The sequence below is a fragment of the Nipponia nippon genome, unplaced genomic scaffold, assembly GCF_047370975.1.
Source record: "Nipponia nippon isolate SJK-2023a ecotype South Korea unplaced genomic scaffold, ASM4737097v1 scaffold_7, whole genome shotgun sequence".
NCBI lineage: Eukaryota > Metazoa > Chordata > Aves > Pelecaniformes > Threskiornithidae > Nipponia > Nipponia nippon.
The window spans coordinates 39,433,284-39,449,446 of NW_028262391.1; the positions used below are offsets into that span (position 1 = coordinate 39,433,284).

General features: G+C 40.4%; 1 protein-coding gene across 1 annotated transcript; it reads left to right on the forward strand.

The window, feature by feature from the left end:
* The first annotated feature begins 835 nt into the window (after window positions 1-835).
* DNAJA2 (DnaJ heat shock protein family (Hsp40) member A2) lies at window positions 836-12,320 on the forward strand. The gene is made up of 9 exons (XM_087739873.1): window positions 836-1,031; window positions 3,977-4,036; window positions 5,011-5,234; window positions 6,662-6,742; window positions 7,054-7,187; window positions 8,665-8,861; window positions 10,590-10,734; window positions 10,908-11,035; window positions 11,552-12,320. Exons 1-9 carry the CDS (start codon window positions 954-956, stop codon window positions 11,738-11,740), a joined length of 1,236 nt encoding a protein of 411 aa, XP_087595999.1. The 5' UTR covers window positions 836-953; the 3' UTR covers window positions 11,741-12,320.
* The last annotated feature ends 3,843 nt before the right edge of the window (window positions 12,321-16,163 follow it).

The window sequence follows — 16,163 nt, forward strand, 5'->3', positions numbered from 1 at the left end:
GGGCTAACAACCAAGAGACCACACCTGAGAAAAGGCTCAGTTGCTGCTCTCCTGGCCAGGCTTGAAGAGCCAAACCTCTAATTAAACACAACTGGGCTTATTTGCCTGCTGAAAGTGGTGTCTAGCTAGGGCCTCAGGGCCCCTGCACCACTTAAGTACACTTGGTTCCTCTGAGTCACTTCAGGCCTAGCATAGCAACTAGTGCCTTTTTTAAGATGCCAGAAGTGGAGCAAAACACAAAACGGGAGCAGATGGGTACTAACGCTATTTATAACTACTCAAGCCTTAGGAATACATCCCTGAAGAAAAATACGTTGGTGCTTGAGGTTAGGGAGCAGGTTGTTGCACGGGTGCCCCTTGCCGCATAAAACTTCAGCGACGTACTTCAGGAGCAAGGAGACATGGCACCGGGCTCCGGGGAAGCACGCGCACAAGCGCTGCGGTTTCAGGCTTCCAAACGACGGGGGAGAGCTGAGGACACTCTTTTCGTGTGCGGCGCTCCCCGCTCTGCCGGAACGCCGGTTCCGAGGTCGGGGCGGGAGCCGTCGCCCCCCCTTTCCCTCACAGCCTCTTCCCGCCTCAGGGGCGGCGGCGCGAGCCCCGGGCCCCTCCCGCCACGAGGGCCCCTCCCGCCACGAGGGCCCCTCCCGCCACGAGGGCCCCTCCCGCCACGAGGGCCCCTCCCGCCACGAGCGCCCCCCCGCCACGAGCGCCCCCCCGCCACGAGCGCCCCCTGCCGCGCCGCGCCGGAACTGGGTCAGGCGCCCGAAGTGGGCCGAGGGGGCGGGGCCGCGCCGCCGAAGGGCGAAGGGGGCGGGCGGGCTCCTCCCGCGTCGCGGCGTGGTGACGCGGGGCGTCTGCGCGTGACGTCGCGGCGGCTTTCGTCCTGCTCCCGGTCTCGCCCTCGCCGCCCCTCGGCCCGTTCCGGCCTGCGCCCGCCGCCCGCTGCCGCCATGGCGAACGTGGCCGACACGAAGCTGTACGACATTCTGGGGGTGCCTCCCGGGGCCTCCGACAACGAGCTCAAGAAGGTGCGGGGGAGGGGCGGCGGCGGCCGGCGCCCGGGGAGAGCGGGCGGCAGCGCCGGGGGGGGGGGGGAGGGGGGGGCTGGGCTCGCCGCCGGGCAGGGCCCCGCGGCGCGGCGGGAGCGGGGGGCGGGCGGTCCCGGGGCCGGCGGGCGGCAAGGGGAGCGGAGCCGCGGGAAGGCCCCGGCCGCGGGGAGCATGGCCTGAAGGCGGCGGCGGCGGCCCGCCCGGCCGCGCGGCTGAGGCCTGCGGGGGGGGAGGGTGCGGCGCCGGCTGAAGGCGCCCGGTGCCGCCTCAGCCCGCCGAGCTGGGCCGCGCAGCGGAGCCGCCGGGGCCTGGCTGGCGGGCGGGCGCCGGCGGCGCGGGGTAGGCCGCGGGTAGGGCCTGGAGGAGGGGGGGAGGGGGCCGGCGGGAGGAGAGAGCCGCGGGGCCCGGCCGTGCTCCCCGCGTCCCTGCCCGGCGCCGCCGGGTCCCGCGTCGGCTGCGGGCGCCGCCGGGGCTCCGCTGGTCTCGCCCCCACAGCGCCGCGTCCCCCCCGCGCGGCAGAGCGGTACTGGCAGCCGGCGAGAGGCTCTTTGGGTTTAAAAACCCTCGCGAAGGACCGGTCGGTTGCAACCGGTGCCATTGTCTGCCCCACGTGTAGGCCTTGGTAAGGTTTCGTTTTGCTCATGTATTTGATCCCTCCCAGGCCGAAAGCGACAAGGCAAGGTGAACAAAGAAGTGAGGTGAAAACTTGGAGCCAGGTCATCAGTACAACGATTCACTGCGTCCATTTCATCCTGTAGTGTATAAACTACTTTTTTCTGAAAGGACTTAAAGACCATTTACACGTGAGGGAGGATAATTTACCAGTTTACTAACATGACCTGCTTCTGCTGATGGGTGGTGCTGGTATTAACAGCCATGTGTTTCCCATCATGCGTGTGGTAGCCTAATTTGTGCAGAGATAGGCAATTGCAGTGTTGAAATAGTGTTAGAGGTGGAAGGCATGCAGTGAGAAGATAGTGCTGTATACTGAACACAAGCAAGTAGAATATTTTTTTTTCCTTACTGAATTCTCTTAAAGGTATCTGTGTCCTGTAAGAACGAAAAACTGACAGCAGTTTTCCACTTGGATAACCTGTGCTGCTCAATATTAATTGCTATACATTAGACTTACCGCGGAATATAAAGTTTCCAACTGCCTGCAACAGCAAGACGTTCATCTGTCTTATTGTCACTGAGAGGTCGCGTGGATGCTTTATTAATCTGATATTTTAATCTATATAACAGCATAAGAAAGTGAAAACAAATAGGTAATAGCTTAGTCAAAAGCAGCTGAGAGAACAGGCTTTGATACTGATTAGTTAAATTAACTGTTATTCAAGTTATAATACGGTGCTAGTGTAGACCTTGATTCTGGATCTGCTTCTGACTGAATAAATAGTGGTAGCTTCCTTTTGGGCCATGGGTAGTCTTAAGAATTGCTCTAAACTGGAACGCTGTTATCAGCAAAGACATGAGTGCTCTCTCTTTTTAAAGACCACCGTGCAAGCTCCTTTTTTCCTGATTAGATACTGTTATGTAGGTTTTCAGTTTAGTGCTCTGTTTTTTTGGTGTGTGTTTTTTTTCGCTTTGGTTAGACTCCTTAAAATATGTGGGGAAAATCCATTATTATTACAAAATATGTAGGTTAGTGGAAAATTATGCTGTTACTGATGGGTAACTTGTCCTATAAGACGTATGATTTTTGTGCTTTACGCTGACTGTGGTTTAGAATATTTGGCTTGTAATATCAATGTTCTATTTTTGTTTCATTAGTTCCTTATCAAACTTTATTTCTTGATTGCATGCAGAAGTACGGAGTATTTCAAGATAATCTATGAAGAGAAGTAACTCTGCAGATACAAAAAAGGAATCTTGCTTATTCCAGTACAAAATGGAAAGCTGCGATCTCTGTAAAGCTTTGAGTGTAAAGCTCTCTTAAAGTTGTAGTTCTAAAGAGCTAGTTTAGATGCTCAGTTCTAGAGAAATAGAGCTTTTGAAAAATCCACTCTAAGAACCAGTGTTTCAGTTGTTTGCAGTTGCATGACTGTAGCCTTTTTTAATATATATAATTAAAAAAATAAAAGTGCGTATCATGTAATTTATTAATATCTGTCCCCTGATTGTTACTGGGGAGTGTTGAGGGAGAGTGGGAGAAGAGTTGAGGTTTTTACTGTCAAAAACTCAAATGGTAGGAAAAGTCTCTGCTCGTCCTGTTATTTGCTTTGATCCTGTAAAGTATGAGCAAAACAGATGAAGTGCTGCTGTAGAAAAAGTGATGGCCCTGAGAGTCAAAGTACTGGTCAAAAAAAGGCATTCTGAAAAATCTCTTCTGGAGGTTTTGCCTCATTATTCCCCTTACTGTTTTAGAACAATGAATTTAAATAAAAGCAATGATCTGTACATTTCTGCACATGTAACTCATATGCTTAGTTCAAAGTGAGATGAAATCTTCCATTATTGATAGGCAAGGAAGAATAAAATTATTATTGTGAGGATTGACTGATAGGGTTGAATGAGAGGCTGAGGCAGCCATTTTGTTTTTAATATATTGCTGTGATTGTGGTGAAAGACAAATGGGTTGAAACTTAAATCGTCATATTGTAGGTTTTGAGTGGGTTCTGTAGAGTAAGTCATTTTAATGAAAGTCCAATGTGACTCTTCTTGTAAGTTAATGAAGATAAGCAGGAAAACTATTTGTAGCTATTGTGTGCTATAGTTGTGTTTAAATCCAAGTGTAGTTAATTTATGCATATAGCAATGTCAGAATTTTTTACGTATCATTTCAGTGTATGAGTGATTTCAAAACACGCACTTTCTCACTTCGCTTTATTAGGATTTCTTTCTTCCTGAAGACACTACTTGAGTTTCTCAGAAAAGAACTAATTAATCAAAATTTAAACTAATTTTGTACCTCTTTCAACTAGGCATACAGAAAGCTGGCCAAGGAATACCATCCTGATAAGAATCCAAATGCAGGGGACAAAGTAAGACTTTTTTTTTAACCTCCTGAAGTTTGCTATTAGAATAGCATCTAAGGGACCAAATACTGGTGTTGGGGGCTTGCTGTTACAAGTTGTTCAAAAATAGTAACTGTGAGAGGGAACCCTGTCTTGTCTACTTTTTCCCAATCTCAAAATCTACCAGTGTAACTCATGAAAAAATGCAGCAGTTGGCTAAGTCAAATTGGTTGAGAAGGCAATGCTGAGGGAAAAACTGCCTCTCTTCATCTGCCGAGATGACGTCAGCTGGCATTGGCATCTGCATAGGTATTTGAAAAAGATAGTCAGTTTTCCAAGTTTTTTCAATGTGGAAAAATGTATGTGTGGAGGTTCTTGAAACCGCTGCAGCATAAAACAAATTACATATATGGGAAGGTTGAATTAGATTTGTTATGCTAATAGCAATTAAAAAAATGTCAATTAAGTTGACTCAGCTGATTCTCTGCAACAGAACTGGAGTTCTAATGGTTGCTTAGAGGTGAGCAGAGATGACTATGAAAAAATATTAATTTGTTTTGAGGACAAACACATTGAGTGTACACATTTTAGTAAGTTGCCCAATTGTTAGTGTATTTTAAGTGCCTAACATATCTTGAAGTCTTTGCTGTTAGTATGTAATTGGGTTTTTTTTTGCCTGTTGGCTACCGCAATATTGCATACCTGGGGGTTTTCTTTGGTTGGATTTTTTTTGTTTGTTTGTAAGAAAACTGTCTTAGGCTAGGTACAGTAAAGAACAAAGTCAATGAAGTTTTACCATAAAATATCATATTTTATGGTAAGAGATAACACAACTAAGCCCAAGTCTGACTTTTAAGTCTTGCATATTAGAACGAGGGTGGAAAACTGTTCTGTTGTGTACCTTCTTCATTGAGTGTTCATGCTGGGCAAGAAATAGTAGTAAAATGCTCCCTTGAAGTTCTGAATAATCATGTGCTGTTTTGACTCTGTTCCTCTTCTAGTTCAAAGAAATAAGCTTTGCCTATGAAGTTTTGTCAAATCCAGAGAAACGTGAGTTATATGATAGATATGGAGAACAGGGTCTTCGAGAAGGTAGCGGTGGAAGCAGTGGAATGGACGATATTTTCTCCCATATCTTTGGTGGTGGATTGTTCAATTTCATGGGTGGTCAAAGTAGAAGTCGTAATGGTAGAAGAAGAGGAGAAGATATGATGCATCCACTCAAGTGAGTATCTTGATACTGCAGTTTGTACTTTCAAGGTTTCCTGATCAGTCCTTGACTCTGCTAGTTTATATTCTTGATATGCTTCTCAGTTGAGAGATTCTGCAGTCTGCACCTACTTTTCAGACCTGCGTGTTGTGTGTAGCCCAGAAGGCAGTCACCTTGAGTTACTTTTCATGATTGGCTAATCTTATAGACTACCTAGTACTTTACTTTGCCTGGTTATTAGCTTGTATATACTTTGTTAGCATTATTATCCTTGTTTTTGCTCCTTAATTATGTTTGGAAGTTCTAATCTGAAAAAGCATTCAACAACCAAGTATAACTTATTAGCTGGATTCTTAGGGAAGCAGAGGTACTAAGGCTCTGGAAAGACTTCAGTTGACTTGCATTCATAGCATAATACCAGCTGGAACTAAAGTTGAACTGCATAATTAATGGAAAAGTGTGTGTGATGGGTTTGTTGTTTGTTGTTGTTTGTGTTTTGTTTTTTTTTTTTTTAAAGCCATGCTTGAATATCACATCTAATTGTCTTGTGTAGATCTCTGCTTGCAGTCATGACTGGCTTTTTGCCTGCTGAGCAGGTCCTTTCTAAGTTCTTAAGTTAAGCTGCATCTTTCCTGTGGTTGGCAAACTGCTTAGTAAAGTCTGTTTACCTTCACATGCTTGCTTAGTTTAGTAGCTAGTACTGCAAGCTATATTATTAATTAGCTTTGGTTTTGTTATTTGTAAACCCTGGTGCCAGGCAACCTTTTCTTAATACATTGAGTTGAAATTTCTGTGTACTAACAAGCCCTTTTAGGAGAAACACTAAATGTGTTCGTAAACTTCTATCAATATATGAGGGTTATTGGAGTTTGATAGTGTATTCAAGAGCTTCCAAAAGAAATTGAAACATGAATAAATCTAAAGAATTAAGTGGCCTTGGGGACATGCTAACCCCTCCTCACTAAACTATCTCATTTGGAAAGCCCAATACAGTAGTAAGTATTCTGTATGTATTCTTATGTATGCATGCTATAAATATTGTCAGGACTGTCTAGAGAGGTTTGTTTCTCACCTGCCTGGTAGAACTAAAACAAAACAAGAAAAAAACCAACAAAGGTGACCTATATAATAAAACCTAAAATGCTAGATCAGCTTGTTTCCTATTGAGAAACACAAGCAATCCTATCTGATTTCTTCTGATTAAATTACAGCTTTTCTCTGAAACTATGTTCAGGATTACACGTGTATATTCGTATGTATGGAATAGTTTTTAATGACTCCTTGTGAAAGCAAAAATGGTGCTTTTAAATCTTATTTTAATAGCAGATTTAGTCTTTTTATGAAGATCTGTTTTTCTTTAATTTGTTCTAGGCAAGTATTTTAATTACATGGGGAAAGTAAGTTGTTAAATGGTAACCCAGGAGAAATGCTTTATTTTGTAGAGTCTCTTTAGAAGATCTGTATAATGGAAAGACAACTAAACTACAACTTAGCAAGAATGTCCTTTGTAGTGCATGTAATGGGTAAGTTTGTTTATATTTTTGAGTTCTCTGGTTGCTTTGTTGGCATATAGTCTAGTGAAGTATCTCCTGTGTCAGATCTTTATCAGTATTTGACTTACTGGAGCCTGCTCTCAGACTACAAAATTGTTGAACTTGAATGATACTGTTGATGGAACTGGAACTATTCAAGGGCTTTGTTTGGGGGGAAGAGGGGAGGAAGGAACCTAATTATAATTGGCAGTGCAATTAGGCATGTTAACCTACTGGGGGGGGGGGTTGTCGCTTGTTTCTGAAAAACTTACTTTTCATGCAACTGGTGCTTTCTATTCTAGGCAGGGAGGGAAGGCTGGAGCTGTTCAGAAATGTAATGCTTGCCGGGGTAGAGGTGTACGTATCATGATCAGACAGCTGGCTCCTGGAATGGTTCAGCAGATGCAGTCTGTATGCTCTGACTGCAATGGAGAAGGTAGGCCAAGCTGTTGTGTTACTAAATGCATTTAGTTGGGTTCAACCTCCTGCTTAAATCTCAGGAGGAACTTCTCCAGTACAGTTTTGCTCCCATCTAGTCAGTGCGGTCTCAGTCTGATGTCAATGTGCAGAAATCATTTTACTTGGAACAACAGCAGGATTGACAGTGTTTAATGTACTGAAAAGCAGCCTGGAAGCTTGAACAGTAGGGATTGATTGTTGATTTTTAGATCTTCTGCAGTTTGCAGAGTAGTAACATCACCTTGTGGATGATTTTACTCTTCACAATACTCAGAAATTACAGAGAGTTGTATTTTGTGACTAGACAAAACATTTCATAAATGATGTTGTCTTTGAAAGTCTTGTTTTCACAGTTTACATACCTGATCTACATATTCAGTAGTTTCAATTGCATCATAAGGTTGTGCTTTGTTTCACAGAAAGGTGGTTTAAGCTGGCAAGTTTAATGTCTTAAGCCAGGTGCCTATGCTTGTGGCACTTAAAGCAGTATTGGAAATAAGTACTAAAATTGTACAGTGCATGTGACCTAATATTTTGGTTACCCTGTACAAAGACAATAGCTTACTTGGCAAATAAAGATGAAGTAGAGCAGAGAATTTTAGCTGGTTTGGATACTCATCCTTCAGTTTGCTGAAAAAAGTAATTGCCTTGCTAGAGGTGACGGACAATGTGAAAAACTATTTAGTTTCAAAGTATAAAAGTGAAATCCCTTATGTGTCAGAAAATGTTAGATCTTTTCCATGGGAAAACCTATATATTGCTCTTGCATGAAACTGTGATTTGACCAGCTATCTTCCCCCCCATTTTGTATACAAGACTCTCTAGTTCTACTGGCTGCATTTACACAGTACTTTGTTGTGGTGGTATACTGCAAAACATGGCTGTCAATGAACAGAACCCAGTAATCCTTTTTTCACCGTTGTTAACAGAAGTGGAACTAACCTTCCTAAATTCATTGAAATAGTTTGAAACTTGTATTCTGACTTTTAAGGGAGGGGAGATGCTTCAGTTTGGTTTAACTTCATCCTTTGTCTTATAGCTCTCATCTTCTACCATAACAAGGAATGGAAAAGTAGGCTTTTTTTGAGTAGTGAGTTAAGTGGTAAGGATACTGGAATTAAGACTTAAGGAACAGTAGAAGCTATAGACTAAGTCATGTTTTGCCTTTCTCTAAAGCATTCTCACTTTTCAAAATCCTTGATAAGACAGCTTGGAAGGTTATGTGTAGTGTATCTTTGTATTTTGCCTCCCCTCCCCCTTTTTTTTTTTTTTTCTTCCTTTCTTCCAGCTAGGGTAAATTGAGCCCAACTTTCCTCTTGTGAGGAATTCATAGAGCAACATCTAAATCAATAGTTGTGTTACATGTATTCCTCAACCTACTTTAAAATAGTTTTTCTTCAGAATGGGATGCAATTGTGAGGAAATTGCCAAACTCAAAATTTGTCTTTCTTTAGGTGAAGTAATTAATGAAAAAGACCGCTGTAAAAAATGTGAAGGGAAGAAGGTGATCAAAGAGGTAAAAATACTTGAAGTCCATGTAGACAAAGGCATGAAACATGGGCAAAGAATTACATTCAGTGGAGAAGCAGATCAGGCTCCAGGTGTGGAACCAGGTGATATTGTCCTCTTACTCCAAGAAAAGGAGAATGAGGTAATGCTTTTGAGTTTATATTTTAAATGCCTTTTATCCTAGTCTTTAATATTTAAGTGATATAGATGGCTGTTCATTTTAAAGTAATTCATGTAGTTGCAGCTCTGGGAGAGATGATGAATAGCTTTTAATAGATTTATAGCAAGTAACATGGCTTTCATGGTGAGCCAGAAAAAACTTTGCAAGTCTGTGGCCAGAGGACAGGCAGATTCTGGTGCTTCCTAATACTAATAAAAGGTAGCTTTCTCGGGTAAGCTTGGGCTGACTTTGATACAGTGGATGCAGTGAAGAGCCCTTCAGGATGTTAACTTCAATCTGCTTTGCTTGTGACACTATCAAAATGCTAGGTGTTGCTTGTTTCAGTGTCTTGTGACATGGTGGGGAACTCCTATTGAAATCCCCAGATGATGCTTTCTATCTCTGCTGCTGTGGTTGTGGAAATCTAACGCAGCATGCTGATGTTACCGAGTCATTTAACAAAACAAAGAAATAAGATTATTCTATACTAGTTTGTTAAGACTTATGCTTACTGATTCTGGAGTTACATACATTGCACTTTTGAATTAAATAACGCAATTTATCATCTTCTGTGTTAAAACTCCCTTAGGACAGAGTTGAGGTGACTGCTTTTTTTTGAATGCTTTTGTTTAGAAAGGCCAGGTATTACTATGATGAAATGAGAAATATTTTGTGTGTTATACTCTGGAAAAAATGTTGAATGGAATGGTGGGGGTGGGGGAAGTTCTGTTGTGACACAAAGAATAGCATTGGGTGCAAATTTAAATTCCAGTCACACATTAAGGATATAATGTTGGTTATCTGAAAATTAGGTACTTTCTAAGCTTTTCAAAGCTGTGTCAAGGACTGCTAATTTGTCAATCAGGTTTTTTTGCATAGCTCTTTACACATTCTCTTCTTTCTTCTGTAATACTGGTTGAAACGTGGCATCGCAGTTGATTTTGACTATGGTAAGGGAGAAACAGTCTGTAAGCATACAGAACAGTCAGATGTGCATGACGGCATCAAATTCCAGATGGTGGATGCTGCTTCTGTCTTAGTCTTCTTGTGAACTACATCTAGTTTTACAGTATTAACAATTCTGAAAAGTACTGTACCTTGTGTCCTAGTGAGTAAACCTAGACTGACTTTTAGTGAAGCTTTTCATGTTCTTAAAATTTCCCTTGAGGTGGGAGTAGTGGTTCTGCTAGTGGATAAAGCTTACATTTACTCTGATTAAGGATCTGAGTGATATGGCTTAAAGATCACTTATGACAGCTGTGGACTGATTGATCAAAGCCCTGCTATAGGTAAAGTTAGCTGAAGGAGATATGCATGATGAGTAGTTAAATGTTGAGAAACAAAGATGTGGTTTTTGTACTTCGTTGACACTACTTCCCCTGCAAACTGTCATAAGTTTTGTTTATAGGTTACTTGTGTAGAAGATCTTGGGGGTAAGAGAGCACTACTGCTGTACAGGCCTTGTTTAATTTGAACCTTACATCATAGCATATAGTGTGACTTGCCTTATCTTAAATGATGCTTTCATCTGGCACAAACTTTCCAAGCATGTTAAGCTATTTGAATTAAGAGAATCAAGTTAACTTTGTACAAAGGCTGTTGCTCTGACATTGAATTTTACGAATAAATAATAATGAATTCTAAATAATGAGTCTTGTGGAGATATGATTATAGGACTAGAAAAGATATCTCCCGTTTCTTGTTTTTTAGGTGTTCCAACGGGATGGGAATGACTTGCATATGACACACAAGATTGGACTTGTTGAAGCACTGTGTGGATTTCAGTTCACATTTAAGCACCTCGATGGACGTCAAATTGTGGTTAAATATCCTCCTGGAAAAGTAATTGAACCAGGTAAGCTTGACCTGATAAGGACTACTTTGACTATGCTTTTGTGATTCTTGGACACTTAATCCCCTTTTTGTTGTCCTGTTAACTGAACCTAGGCTAGAGTAAAGAAGAGAATTGTATAGAGAAAGATTTGTTCTGAAGTAGCACTCTTCAGCTTACTTCTCTTTGAATTACAGGTTGTGTTCGTGTAGTCAGAGGTGAAGGAATGCCACAGTATCGCAATCCTTTTGAGAAGGGGGATCTTTACATTAAATTTGATGTGCAGTTTCCTGAAAATAACTGGATTAGCCCAGAAAAGCTTTCAGTAAGTAGTTTTTCAAGCCTAAATCTGGTGGCCTTATTTGACAGTGTATGCAAAGTGTGTGTGTTGCACCTCACATGCTTGCTTTCAGTGCTTAAATTTAGATGCAAGTACAGTTATTCTTCTGATTTGTTTATAGGCAACATGTAACTTCAAAATACCCATTGGAATATGAATTTATGGCACCCATATGTAGGAGCTGGGCAGATGCTGGGCAGACAAGGGCAGGAGGAAGAATCTTCCTGTTGCTGTGTGATTAAGTTTTCAGAGTGCAACTGTATTTGCTGATTGCACTTTTGGTTGATGATATGTGGAGCTGTTGGTTTTCTTTAAGCAGCATCTTCCAGTTGATTCAAATGCTTTGGATGCTTTTAAATGAGTATGTACTTCAGGGTTTACATCAGCTTAGATTTCTAAACCAAACCTGCTCTGAGAGGGAGTCTTGAAGTTGTGGGAAACCAGTCACTTTATTTAGCAGTTGCAGATGCAGTACTGAATGCACTTCTTTTTTTGGGGCAGGAACTTGAAGATCTTCTGCCAGCTAGACCAGAATTTCCCAATGTAATTGGTGATGCAGAAGAGGTAGATCTTCAGGAATTCGATACCACTCGTGGTTCAGGTGGTGGCCAGAGACGTGAAGCTTACAACGATAGTTCTGATGAAGAAAGCAGCCATCATGGACCTGGGGTACAGTGTGCCCATCAGTAAACGTTTGTCTAAAAAGTTGCACAAGGATTTTCTTTCAAATTTTGCCTGACTTGTTTTCAACAATCCAGCTGGATTGTATAAGTAATCCAGAACCAATGGACATCTATTGCTGTATGTGTAACTTTTAAATTGGTCTATAGTATCTACAGAGTGTAATTTAAACTAACCACAAGCTTACATCTTCATTTTGACTGTGTAGCAGAATAAAGCACTTGAAAGGAAGACGAGACTCCTTTTCACATGGGTTTTAAGTTTGTCCTCGTATCTGTGCTTGATTTTTACCAGTTTTGTGTAGATTTTAAGTTTCATATTTTAAATTCAAATTCTACATTGTAAAGTTTGTGTACAATTTGTCCTGAGGCTTGGTATTTGGCTGCACCTGCATAAGCTGCTACAAGTAGAATAAAGAATTTCATAGCCTGTATCTATCATCTAGATGCATGGTAAATGGGCTTTGCACATAATGGGTTTAGAGCTGACTGGGAACAATGGAAGACTAAATTAGAAGTGGTTGTAAGTTTTTTCTACCATCTTGTGAACGGTTTCTGAAAATAAATAAAAGCAGTTGGTGTATAATATATTTCTTTTGCCTTGTAACTCTTACTTTTCCAGTGGCTTTAACTATTCTGTGTATGAAGAGACTATGTAGATGGTAGACATTTTATAAACACAGGGAGGCTGAAGCTGTAAGACTAGGTTGCTGTTTGATAACAATTGTGTGCTACATTTAAAAGTCTTTTCTTCAAAGGAGAGATGACTAAATGGGCACGGGGAAGGCTGCAGCCACGTCCCCTTTGTATGAAGAAAACACAAGGATATCTGAGTTCAGTCAGAAGATAACAAAACCTTTTAAATGAAAATGACTAAATCCCAAAATGATGGCGTCTTTCCCTTTAGCCTTTGAATCCAATTCAAAGCCTGATTCAGCCTGACTTCCTAGAGAAATGTTTCCAGTTTTAAAAAAATCTTTGTAAAAATGAACATTATACCTGGCAACTTGTGGTTGCATTAACACAGTTTGTGAAGAGATTGACATTAGTATTGTACTTGACAAAAATTTTTGACCTGGAAACAAACTAAATGTAGATGGCTTTGTTACTTTTTTGGTAGTTTGCACTTTGTTTTAACTATTAAGACATTATGTTCTCCAGCTTCAGTTCTGTTCCTTTTTATATGCTTTGAATTGGTAAAAATACTATAACAAAGCAAAAATGTGACCTTAAATAATTATCAGGTACAGCTAGTTATCTAAGCATTTAGTTACAGTGTTAAGGAACTGTGTGTGAACTCTGGTTGGTAAGCTGCTTCTCTATAGTGAGGTTTCTCTCTCTGTTGAAGTGAGGAAGTTGAAAGATGCTTCTACTTTTCTTTACAAATCTGAAGTGTGACTTGTTTAATTATTGCTCAGATAGATAGTTATTGACACTTTACCAATGAAGTTGGAGGGACAAACTCCAAGGGTTCCTACGTGCTTGGGTAGGCACTGGCTTTTGAGTGTTGCTGAACATCCTTGTTGTAGACTCTTAAAACTGAAGCAAGAATAAATACTGTTTGACCTGTATTTCACTATTGACTTCTTACGCTGTGGCATTCTCATCTAGTAAATCTTTTATTTTCATTTATTAAAACCTCAGGTTGCTTTTCATGAAGCTGTGGTTACATACTGATCCTTTCTCCTGATTCATTTCTCCAAGAAGCTGGTCATCTTAATCTGTAATGCTTCAATAATTAAAATGCCTGTCTTCTGCTTTGAAGTAGTAGCTTTAGGATTTACCTCCTTGGAAAACAGAGTATGTACTCTAAACTTTTTATCTCCTTACTTTTAAATTGCTTTTTCATGGTAATTTTCTGGATGGCATGCTGAAGTGAAGGGGAAATTGATCACTGTATGTAGTGTGAATTAGTCTAGTCCTGTTTTAGTCCTGAGATTGTATTAATTTAGGCTCCTGACAGCAGCATCTTTCAATGAGTGGTGACTTCTTCAGAGTTGCCCTTATTATATGTATCTCCTGCTCTACTAAGAGGCTATCCCGTTACAAAGTTGTAGTGTAGAAAACTTCACATAAATTCACAACCTACACTTGGTTTCAATATGTAAGTTGTAAGTAATATACTACTACATTTACTAATGCTTTAGTAGTTTACCAAAGTAGTTTAATGCTTAACATAGCTATTAATGCTTTAACTGGGCCACTGTGACTGTCCTATGAATAATCAAATAAATGTTAGTTAAGTGTTCTCAGTAATAAACAGCTGCAACTTTAGTACTATCTCTAACATAAGTACTTTAAATAAATAAGTATTCTGTATGTTGGGGGAGGACGAAAAGGTGATCACCAGAACTGTATTGGAACCATTTTTTAGTTGACACTTATTTTTAAAAATATCTTTAACATTGGCCTCAAGAAGCTGAAAGGAAAGGCTTGTCCAGCTTATTTTGTAACGTATCTATTTCTGCATATACAGTGACTAAAATTGACTCTCATAGAAAGTCTTATCTGTCCTCTTAAGTGTGTTTAATTTACCAAGGTGTTCATAGTGAATACTTATTCATAAGATACTGACAGGGGTGTGGTTCTTGTTCCCATGAAAGATGAGGCTATGTTCTTCTGAAAAATAGGTTTGCAAAGACGTTAGAGGTAATCAGTAGAAGAAAGATTACTGCTGGTTGAAAAAATGAAACATATCAAAGACTTACCTGTTAATATGCAGCAATTTCTCAGCCCTCTAAATAGGATGTAATAGGAAAATTGTATTTTAGTTATTAACCTGTAACCTTCCACTATAGCCTTAGGCTGATGCAAGTATGAAGTTCAAACAATTGCAGTAAAGGAGGTATGGGGCATTTAATTGTATGCTGCTTTTACCAAAGTTAAAAGGAACACTGTCGATATTAATGGCGTTCTGGAGGCTTCTTAGCTTGGTGACAATTCATAAGAATGACTTCAGTTGATTGTAGAGTCCTTGTGCTTCATTACAGTGTACATTCTGTGTATTTGCCCTTTGGGTACTAAGCCCTATGTAGTAGTAGCCTTTTAGTCACAAAAAAGCTAATCTCTAAATTGCAACTCAGAAAATACTTTAACAAGAGCAGGCTGGATTAAACACTAGCAGCTATTTTTGTAATAGCACTACCACCATACCTAAACCCCAAGTGAGATCCACAACAAAGGTGTGTTGGCCTGTCTTGCAAAGCATGCCTAACACTATACCTTCTCCAAAAATTCAAAAAAAAAAATGCAAGTTTCAGTACTGCATTGCAATTTTGGCTACCTTAGTGTAGGTGTAGTATGGGAATGAATAGTTAAATCATTCATGTTGAAATGTCCATTTGCCTACAATAATCAAAAGCTGATACCACATTGATGTAATGCTCATATCAATGTAAGGGAAAATGGATGTCAATTCAGGTCAGAACTATTCATGAATGTTCTGTAAACTTCATGTATAATCTGAATGAGAGGTTTATTCCTGTATTTTCTGGTTACCAAGTTTTAATCTAGGTTGGATAGTGTTTTAATGTCATGTTCTTTATGAGTGAGTTTTGTCTCCTATGCCTTGGAAAGCTTTCTTTTTTTTCCTTATTTGAAACCTGTGACCTTTGTTTCCTGAAGTGAAGCAAGGGTGGGAGCAGAACAGAAGAAAAAACTAATCTAGATTTAAACTAAAACATTGGTTTAAAAATGAAAGAGTGTAGGAGTCTTTCATACCATCCTTTACCACAGTGAAAACACTTTAATTGAAATCACCACTGGCAGAGTAAAAGCCAAGTGCATCCTCAAGCTCTGAAAATACTAGAGCACCCACAGCAGAGTGACTGCTGGGCTGGCATCTTTACCTGGAAAGATGTTAAAAGCCTTTCCTACAAGTTACTCAAAAGTATGTAAGTGCTAGAAAAATTGGGTTGACACTACAAATTACAGCAAGTCTGGGTTACTACCTGTAATATTGCACATTACTGTCATGTCACAGCACAAGACGATACAACGTTTATCCCTGTGTCAGATTCATATACGCCACCACAGAACTAAGTTTCCATGCCTTAAAATGCTATTCAAGAATTTAGAAACTTGCACTTCAGCTTAATTCCAGAGTTAGATGCAAGGAGATTGATACTGGGAAGACTAAACATGAATAGCAAACCAACACTACATTCTGCTTGTGGCACGCACAGAAGAATGACATTAAATAGCTCTGTACTCACAAACAGTTATGTAAAAAAAAAAAAAAAGTCGTATTTAAAATATCAGAGTTAAAACTTATTTCCTACATACAACCTATTACTGTTCATTTTACTGTGAACTGAGGTTAGATGGTAACTAAGCCTTTTATAAAGAAGATGGAAAAGTAGAATTATTTTCTTCTGCTTTTGTATCCTTCTCAGAGATAACAGGAATTGAATAATACACATCACATTGTAAGC

Bases quoted from the DNA above. Each gene is read 5' to 3' on its own strand.
- DNAJA2 (XM_087739873.1), top strand. From the start codon at position 954: ATGGCGAACGTGGCCGACACGAAGCTGTACGACATTCTGGGGGTGCCT. The intron at 4,037-5,010 runs GTAAGACTTTTT...TTCCTCTTCTAG, and splicing joins ATCCAAATGCAGGGGACAAA to TTCAAAGAAATAAGCTTTGC. The intron at 5,235-6,661 runs GTGAGTATCTTG...TTTATTTTGTAG, and splicing joins GATATGATGCATCCACTCAA to AGTCTCTTTAGAAGATCTGT.